Consider the following 10,000-nt stretch of genomic DNA (forward strand, 5'->3'; position numbering starts at 1 on the left):
ACCTGGCCCCAGTTGTTCAAAAGGTGGATAACGTTATCCATCAGATAAATCACTGTCTATTGGGTAGCGCAATTGGTCTTGCTAATGTATATCCACTGGATAGTGGCTTATCCGGCGGATAGCGCCATCCATCGTTTGAACAACTGACATCTGGAGGGAGAAAGTAGGCTGCCAGTTTATGGGACAAAGTAGACATTTCCAGGATGTCGCCATTTGACTGCAACTACCAGAATCCTGAAAGTCTTGTTTTCGTCTGCTTGATAGTGTGATAATCTGTCATTTAAACCCTCCTACTTGATTTACAAAATTTGAATTATTACAGTCAAGCTATGTCACGCGTGCCCAGTTGTTTTGAAATTTGAACCGGGTATTTAAATGTGCCTGCCAGTTTTGAACTTTGCTCTCGAGATTCTGAGTTCCTGTGGAATATTTCCCTGATATATAAAAATAGTAAGCTATGAACTTTCGTTTTATTATAAAATAAACGGTGTTTGAAAAGCGATAGCTATTTCAAGCGTTTGATGAATTATTGTTCAGTTATTGTGCATTTTTCGTAGCAACTTAAAATCTTCAAGATTCCATTCCAAAGAGGAATTCGCATGTTCATTTCAGTCTTGTGGATAATGGTCACGGGTGACATAGCTTGACTATGAGCAAAAAACCTTGGTAGTTGAAATCAAGTGATGCTGTCATAAAATTGTGTAGTTCCGACGTTACCAAATCTTACATTGATAGAACCAACGCTAGAGTGGATAGGCTGAGTGTTGGGGGTGTTGGGTGGTATTTCCTGTGGCCTTTGTGTAAGTCCACGTTTGATTTCAGGACAGCTACGGGACAATACGATCTATTTTACTGACCAACAAACCCAAAAATTAAACGTCTTTTTTTTGTTATGTGTGAATCATGCAGCTTATTTGTTCACTCTCTCTGTGCCACTGCGATGATATTATTCTTTTAGGTCGCATTCCTCTTCGTCATCTTGTTTACAGAGTACATTCTCTGCCAGAGAGCATGCGTCCTCTTGTCTGGGACTTTGGTCAACTGAAACCCGAAATTGAAAAGTTATACACGAGTCAAATTGTCAACAGATTTGTAAGTTAAATTCTTGCAAAGTTTCCCTGTAGGACTTGATGCCCTAAAGTTCCTTAGAAAAAAGTACTGCAATAAACGTATATCGTTATAAATAAGACGACATCGCAAAATTTAGTCTTTCCTACCTTAGTGTTTTACTCTGTGTTAACCAACGTGTAGCCTTAAGTTCTAAATTCGTCATGAGCGTTCTAGATTCTTTTGGATCTCCTCGCCTACGTGCATTTCCTTAATTTGTTTATTTCTTAAATTGTTCTTCTTTAGTGCCGCACACTGATTAGTAGACATACAAATTGTTTTGGCAAAGTACATCCTTGTTCCATTTCAGTATACAAGAATTCAATTAAAATGAGAATTTTGATGGTTCTTGTGTAAGTAAAAAGACTTCGTATCCAATGATCATGTTATTCTTAGGACATCCGAAATCTAATTTGATGTACGCATTCTTAAGTACCCAGGCATAATTAAAACCGTGACTACCTTTGTCTCCACTTCCTTTTATCCAGGTTCTTCAAGAAAATCAAATTCCAGGTGACCTGCAATTGGTGAAGGCTCTAACAGAAATTCTTACCGCTTCACAGCGTTACATGAGAGAACAAACGGTAGGTTGGCGTCAATGTTTAAAAAAAACGCTGAAATTTCACCGAGATAGAGTTGTTCAGCTTCTTTATGGGATTCCGCAAAATTCATGTTCAGGGCAGAGGTCTGAACAAAACTTTAACCTACTTCTGCCTTTTCAATGTTCCCCCTACAAGCTTGTGACGTCGTTGCAAAGGATTCCACTGTGATGTTAGGCTTTGTGATTATCATTTGCTGAAAAATCCTATGCAACTTTCACAGCCAACTTTATGCAAAACCCAGGTATTGTGACTGATTCACACACATTGCCCGCGCTAAGAATGGCCAGCATGTATTACCTGCAAATCGTAATTTGGCCACATGATGTTCATTGTGTTTTGTGATCGGCCTTAGTTACAATTTCGATTTTGGTTGCTTTCTTTTATGAGCTTTTCAGTTCGGGTCATTACCTCTTGTAACGTTGTTGTCAAGTAATAATTTCAAGAATTATCTTTTAACCAGAACTTTGCACTTAATTTTTTACTTGCCTTTCTCACTTTAAGACAGTTTGTCTATCATTCTAAATGACGGCGTTACACCTTTGTCTCAAGAAATCTCCAAACAAAGTCCCTTCTTGAAAACAAGGAACATGATTCTCCTTGCTAAAATGTAGCCACCATTATTTTTTTTATCCTAAGGATGAGTGCAGCTTCGTTAGCCTTCGTGATGTTGAACGTGCGATGAAGGTAATGGTGTGGTTCTACAACCACCGTAATGTTCTTAACCCCCTGGTGAATGAAGCACCCGTGGGCATGGATGTGGAAAGTGACGATGAGGATGATGATGCCGTTGAGGACGAACGGGCTGAAACAGAAGGAGATCAGTTGGATCAGGTGAGTGAAAAATTCCTCTTTGGTTCTGCGTTTTATGTTTTTCTGTCTGTATTGATTTAATCGTAGAGTTTCACCTTTTTTAGCCTATTGATGATGTCACACGTGCCCTTGTACTTTCTCTGGGAGTGTGCTACCAAGCAAGACTTCAAGACAGGGAACCGTTTCGTCGTGCTATAGCTCCAAGTTTTTCTCACCCTTGTTTGCTTCCTGGTGGACACAGGCGCATCCAGCACGAAATTACAAGGTACTTCTAGAAGATTTTTATGGACAGTAGCACAGCTTCTTCCGCTACGTCGCTAAATTTCATATAATCCGCCAGCCTTGTAAGCTGTCGAGTCTTATGAGTAACTCTGTCTTTAACTTATGTTTTGTTAGATGCCAGAAAGCGGTATTGAATGTTCTGAAATTAGGTCAAAATATTGCACGCAACACAGCCTTAAGCGAAAATGTATTCATGATGGTGGTATGCATTGAGCTGAGGATTCCACTGTTCGTGGTTGGTAAGCCAGGTAGTTCCAAATCTCTGGCCAAGACTGTTGTGGCTGCAAATATGGAAGGAGATGCCTCAAGATCCGATCTCTTCAAGACTTTTAAGCAGGTAAATGTGGGATGGATCTTTTACTTTGCAGTCAAAATACTTTGCAAAACCCCTCCATTCTGCTTCGAATGACTATCAGGCAAGCTCCGACTTGCCCCCAGTCCCCTCTTATGCAATTTGCACTCCCTACTTAGGATATTGAGTTAAAATTGCGCTGGATTAAGAGAACTGTAGGAAGGAAAGGAAGGAAAGGAAGGAATACGTTTGTATTTTCTGACCTTATTTTCCCATGATAACCACATTTCCTGCAGGAACTAGCTAGTGTCACATTTTGATGACCAAGAGAGGGATTTGTGAATGTGTGGTCGACGTTACTTAACAATTATTCCATGATCGCGCGTTGGATATGAGATGGTAAATAGCCAACGAGACGCGTAGCGCCGAGTTGGCTATAACCAGTCTCATATCCAACAAGCACGAATGGAATAATTGTATTATTAAATTCCTTGAACCCCAAAAGTTTGGAAGTGCGAAATACGAGCGGCGAAAAAAGCGAGAAAATCCGAGCGAAATCGAAGAAACTTGATGAAGATGCGATGATGTGTAATACCTTGCGGCAAGAGATTAACAAGGTAAGAGAGTGAATCCCCCATATAGGCCTTTTACCCAAGGTAATTTTTAGACATGGTGCACAGTTATTCCGAGTATGTTACACGCGCGATGCGTGGACTGCCCAAGCGTCTTTCTCGCAACTACCTGAGAGAAATGGCGGGAAATTTGGTGAAAAGTCGTTTATATGTTTTGATTTTTAGAATATGCTTCGTAGCAGATATGTTTTCTGCATTTTCAGCTGTCTTTTTGGCTCTTTGGCTGTTCATTATTTTATCGTTTATCCGGTTTTAGGGAATTTAATAAGTAAACCTCAACGGCAACGAGTACAATGGCTGTGTAAGCGTGGGTTATAATTCTTTGTTCACCTCTTTCCCCTTCTTTACAAAACAACAACGTGAAATGACCACATTCTGTATATTCGAAAAAAGTGAGCTACGACGGCCAATTTTTAGAATTTTTTTTTGAATTTAGACGCTGTCTCTCATATTCTGTCTGGGGTATTTCTGAATGAATCTAAGTCGTTTTTTAATTAACCTGCTATCAGGCGTATTTTTTCAAGGTGATAAGTAGGGAGGGAGGTCATGATCGCGGATTATTTTTTAATCGGCGTTGACTCCGCGTTGTTGCCATTGTCCCTTAAACTGCTTTTTGCTGCCTTGGTGGCGAGCGTCTATGTGTACTTCTACTCATTTCTCTGCCGTTCATTCAGTTGTTATTGTTTGTGCAAGGAAAATCTGTCTATTATTTAAACTCCTATTAAAGTTTCGAAATGTATTAAAACATAGCGAGAGCCGAAGCTCCTTTGCTTGTAATTAAAATATCAAAGAAGACATCCTCACATCGCTGGAGGTTTTCCTTCGTTTTGAAACGAGAGGAAATGAAACACAAACAAATCCTCCTCGAAAACATCCACGCAACGCGCGAGTAACATCCATGGAAGAACTGGGTACTATGTCTAAAAATAAATTAATAGGGATTGCCTTTGGTAGAAAGCCTATATGGGGGATTCACTCTCTTGCCTTCATAATCTCTTGCTTGTGGTCAAACAGACGCAGGCTCATCACAAAATTATTTCTTGCCTTTTCGCGTACTTGTAAACGTTGGAATTGATCCAAACTTTCCACAATAAGGTTTTTTTTTGCTTCATCCAGAGAGAAATTTCGCTTTCCAAACTATATATATGAGCTGATAACCGAGATTGAGCAAACCAATCAGAGCGCGAGAAATGCCTAAACCGCTTGCCTTGCTCAAATTGCTTAAAATGATTGCGTCCTTTCGTGTATAAATCAAGTGAATTGCCTCCGGCCAGTTGGAATTCTTAACAGTTGTTGTTCTTGTTGTTCTGTCGGTCGTTTCTTGGTTTGTGTTTCATTGGCCCTGAGCAGCCCCTATGGGGAGTAGTCAACTAAGTATGTATTGTATGTGTTGTATTGTATTTTATTATCCAACTGCTTTCGTTATTGTACAGAAAACGCACGAAACGAGTACAAATATTCCACGATATTGTACAGTTATTGTACAGTAGAGAACCGATTTGACTTGTTTAGATGCTGACGTTGCCCCGCGATCAGTCACACGTCGTCGGTTGTTTACAATTCATTCGTTGTTTGTATGTTGACTCGCCCTAGCGGGCTCGTCAAAATACAGCACAACTCGTAAAAATACTCAGCGATACTATACACCAAAACATCCCTCCAAAGTTATTCTGTCGCACCTTCTGTTTTGCAAACAAAAAACCCAAAATGACATCATGAATACTTTTCATCGTTTTGAACTTCCATCTTGCCCTGATTACCCATGATGCACTCAAGAGCGTGAATTGTATTGTATTGTATTGTATTGTGTTGTGTTGTATTGTATTGTATTGTATTGTATTGTATTGTATTGTAATATGTGAAAGATTTGCATGTGTGAGAGAGGAAGCTTCAGAAATTCCAATTGACAGGTGCTTGAATTGTTTAGAATGATTGCGTCCTTTCATGTATAATTCTCTCTAGTCGTCACATTGTTCTCTTTCTTAAAATCGCTAATAACAATTATAGGGATGACGTTTTCTTTCTGTAGTAACTATGAAAGGAGTATGGAGGATGGGCTTTAAATTACATTCACAGAAATGTTCCTCTCGCTTTCAGGTCTTCAACCGTACAATTTCAGTCTTTGACAATTGTGTGTTTACCCGCTAGGAAAACAAGAAGGTCATTTCATAATTTCGAAGTGTCTTAGCTTTAAGTTGTTTGCGTTTTGACCTCACGTAACGCCGTGATAGAGCTAGCTTATTTAGTTTGTTTTTAGCTTACTGATTTTTCTTTGATTTTTGTTTTGTGTCGTTTTACTTTTTCATGGGCTTTGCATTCTCTTTTCGAATTGGCTCTTTTTTGATCCTGTCATCTGAATTTATCTGAAACTTGCAGGTTCATATGGTATCGTACCAATGCAGCCCCCTCTCGACAGCAGAAGGAATCAAAGCAACCTTTCGGCAATGCAGCCAACTTCAAAAAGCCAACAATCCGGACAAATTCGTTTCAGTTGTGGTATTAGACGAGGTTGGTCTAGCAGAAGACTCTCCTTTGATGCCATTGAAAACTCTTCATCCACTTCTTGAGGACGGTGTAAGCGCAACCGATGACATTATAGAGGTGGAAGAGCAAAAGACCGAAAGAGTAGCCTTTATAGGAATATCAAACTGGGCTCTTGATCCTGCAAAAATGAACCGAGGCATTATGCTCTCACGTGGCATACCAGATACAGACGAACTGGTTGACAGTGCAATGTAAGTTAACTCTGCCTTGTTTTCACTTGGTCTTCTTCCAGTTCTAATAATATGGCCTTGCGGGACTTGGGTATCCTCTTATATCTAAAAGGTGTTTGAAATAAGAGTCTTAAGTAAGGATCGAATATGTGCTGTGGTGCAACACCGCCTTGTTGCTCATATCTTGTGATGAACATAGTGACACAATTTATCTTATAACCAGTCAAGGTCAGATGTATGCAGAATCTTTTGTGTAGAAAAATGAACTGTCAAACTAAATGATCCAATTAAAATTTTTCATCCATTTTTTTTTTGTCAGGGGCATTTGTTCAACAGACAAACGGGTTCAGAGCTTTGTTGAACCGTTGATGGATTCACTTGCCCAGGGCTACGAAAAGCTTTATGAAAGACAGAGGAAGTCTGAAGCTCTTCGCGAGTCTAAAAAGGATGAGTTCTTTGGGCTGCGAGATTTCTACAGGTAGAAGTGCATGAAATTGTTATGGTGTCCAGCGATGTCCTTTCAATTGCTTTTCTCTTTTGAACCAGCCTTTGAGGATTTTTTTTTTTTGCATTTTCGTCCATTAGCTTAGTGAAGATGGTCTACAAAATGGCGGAAGACCTTGGCCATGAACCTGGGTGGAAGGATATCGAACACGCCATCAGGCGAAACTTCGGGGGATTGGATGAGATTGACCCCGTGAAAATCTTCAAGAAGCAATTTCCACAAGAAAGGAGACAAACTGTATGAATCTCAGTTACTCAATTTTTACTTCAACCCAAACGGACAAAATCCCTGCAGGCAGCCATCCCCCAAGGGGACAGGGAAATGAGGGCAAGGGATGTCTGGCACGTTTTAACTGTAAATTCCGTCTAGTTCCAAATACTTAACCCGTCAGTATTATCCTCATTCTCTGCATGAAATTCTTAAGCGTATCTAACTGCACACAAGTAATTGGGGAGACTGTAAAATCATATGAAATCATAGCACTGGGATTTAAACCTCTTTGAGCAGAGTAGGGAAGCAGCAAACTCAGCCAACATATGACATTAAAATCCAATAATGGTACCCAGGCAACATTGTTGGAAGGCAAGTGCTCTCATCATTGTCCGGTCCCAACGCTCCTACTCTATCGTGCCATTTCCCTGTTGCCTGGCTGCTTAGACATTCAGAAATGAGTTGTATTGTCTCGAACCATTTAAGTAAAATCGATGTACATGCACCTTTAATAACGTGTGTTGAAAAGCAGAGAAGGGTTAAGTTGTCTCGAAGGATTAAAGTCTAGCCCTCATTAAAAACGTGTGTTTCTTAGAGGGTATTGTTTTTATATCAGTAAAAGAAAGATAAGGTCTTTGGAAAATCATGACGTGAGGTAATTGCCCTGTTTTGTAGAGGAGGAAAGATCACGATGCGTTCTCTGCAGTGAACTTGATCAAAGCTAGTCTCGATCGTCAGATTTCCAGTGGGTAAGATTCAGTGTAAAATTATTAATTTCAATCGTGTGCCTCTTTCTTAGAAAAGTTATTTGCCAAGCAACTGCTACCTATGGGGTATTTGTGTGGCCATAAGACTAGTAATGCTGTCCTTATTGAAAGGGATTGTCAGGCAGTTAAATTACCCTTACATTCAGTTGGAAACCGATTTTTTGTTTTTTTGGTTTTTTTTTTTTACGGTCAGGAATTACAGTGACTCTGTGGCGCATTAATATCTTTTTCTGCGTCGATTTTAACAGGGAAAGCCGATACTTGTTGGTGCTGACAGAGAATTACGCTGCCTTGCCAATTGTCCAGCAGGAATTGCACAAGAAAGGAGATGAACCTATTGTTATTTTTGGAAGCAGTTTCCCAAAAGATCAGGAATACACACAGGTGCCGGCACAACTAAGAAATGAGAAGTGCTTTCGGTATTTTAATTGATTGAATATTCAGGAGAGCAAAAATAGACGTACTAGCCTTTTCCTCTTCCATCAATATTTTAGGTCTGCCGGGACATAAATCGAATCAAAGTGTGCATGGAGACGGGTCGAACAGTGATTTTATTGAACCTCGAAAGCCTCTACGAAAGTCTTTATGATGCCCTGAATCAGGTGAGAATCTCTTGAGAATCTCAGTGAGTAGAAGAGTAATTACAGAATTGCAATACAAATTAGTGTCTCTGATCAAGTTAGTGTCCATTTGGTGCTCACGGCGCTTGCACTGCAATTTACAAAATGCACTTTATTTTGGAAGCAAGCAATTTAAGGAGATTCTGTTTCAGTGCTTTGATGAACACGTGTGGTACGACGACAATATCCTTGCATAAAGTTGAAGGCATGTCAATCCCAGTTAAGGTGATTTCTCATAACAAAATTTGTTGAACGATTTTCTTGAAACTTCCCCTGAAGGTTCCCTACTAATCCTTGTTTTGAGAACTACAATAACAAAGATAAGTCACCGTGCTTACTTAAGAGATATAATGGGCTAATCTTACCCCATTGATGCCTGTACTGATATTAATCATGCGCGTTATTTCATCAGCTCAGGGTACATTTTGCCGTAGCTAAACGAGAGGGTAACAATTGAACAAACATCTGATAGGTAGAAAGTGTAGAGCACGTAGAACACTGTCTTAAGGGGAGCGCAGGCGCGCGGAACGCGCCAGCGGAGCACCATGAGTAAGAATTTTTGGGAAATCTATCCATGCGAGAAAATTTGGTTATGACGTCACGTCCGTCCGTCCGCCCGTACAGAGTGTCGGGGTGGAGGTGGGGATGCAGGATACTCTCTGGGACGGGAGTGTTCGGGCAATTTTCCTTGGCGGGAAATCGCGTGACAGCGTTGCATTTGGCAGCCTGCGTTTTTCTGGCGGGAAATCATTTTAGTGACAAGCAATGGGATAAAAATCAGGAAAGAGCACGAGAGAAGAGGCGACGAAATTTGAGAGATTTAAGCGAAGAAATCCTCGAGAGAAGCCATGGAAGGAGAACAAGAGAAAATTTCAATGAAAATCAACCTAAAGCTGAGAGAAATAGAGCGTGAGACGTAACACTTATTTACAACGGTTAGCTTTCAGGTAAGCTTAATGTATTCTTTCTTTAATAATCAGCTTATATGCTTCGCTGCCTCACTTATATTGTAAAACTAGCTAAAAAAGGAAGAAGGCCTGGAAATGTTTGCAATTCCGTGTTGAAAGAGATTCTGACATATTTCAAATATCATATTTATAGGCTTTTTGTGTGAAATGTATGTAAAGTTGTGAGCTGGTTTGTTTGACTGCTGTGAAATTGCAGTCGAGTAAGCGAATTTACAGCGCTTTGGGTTGACTTTTTGATTAGTAAAGATTTTTGCTGTTGTTCTGAACTGAAGAGAGAGGGAGTGAAGATTGTCAGTCAAACGGAAAATGTTTTGAAAGAGATTACTGTGCATGTAATTTCAGTTTTAGTTGTTGATTAAAGTTGTTAGTTATTGTTTGCAAGGCTTGTTTGTTTACTGCTGTCAGCTCAGAGTGTTTGATCTGTTTGATCACTTTAAACTGTACACCCTAATGACGATTAATTTTGTACTTTATGCAGAAGCATAATTATT

At 39.9% G+C, this 10,000-nt stretch overlaps 1 protein-coding gene across 2 annotated transcripts in view; it reads left to right on the forward strand.

Annotated features, from left to right (window-relative positions):
• The window catches only part of LOC137992947 (E3 ubiquitin-protein ligase rnf213-alpha-like), a 169,681-nt gene that overhangs the window by 113,981 nt on the left and 45,700 nt on the right, over positions 1–10,000 (forward strand). For both annotated transcript variants that reach the window (XM_068838545.1, XM_068838544.1), the window contains exons 44-54: positions 959–1,092; positions 1,596–1,691; positions 2,346–2,540; positions 2,624–2,784; positions 2,916–3,138; positions 6,102–6,460; positions 6,759–6,917; positions 7,025–7,181; positions 7,830–7,903; positions 8,170–8,305; positions 8,416–8,523. In XM_068838545.1, the coding sequence (XP_068694646.1) occupies positions 959–1,092; positions 1,596–1,691; positions 2,346–2,540; positions 2,624–2,784; positions 2,916–3,138; positions 6,102–6,460; positions 6,759–6,917; positions 7,025–7,181; positions 7,830–7,903; positions 8,170–8,305; positions 8,416–8,523 (1,802 nt within the window). The remainder of the gene's footprint in view (positions 1–958; positions 1,093–1,595; positions 1,692–2,345; positions 2,541–2,623; positions 2,785–2,915; positions 3,139–6,101; positions 6,461–6,758; positions 6,918–7,024; positions 7,182–7,829; positions 7,904–8,169; positions 8,306–8,415; positions 8,524–10,000) is intronic.

This window comes from Montipora foliosa, chromosome 2 (assembly GCF_036669935.1).
Source record: "Montipora foliosa isolate CH-2021 chromosome 2, ASM3666993v2, whole genome shotgun sequence".
NCBI lineage: Eukaryota > Metazoa > Cnidaria > Anthozoa > Scleractinia > Acroporidae > Montipora > Montipora foliosa.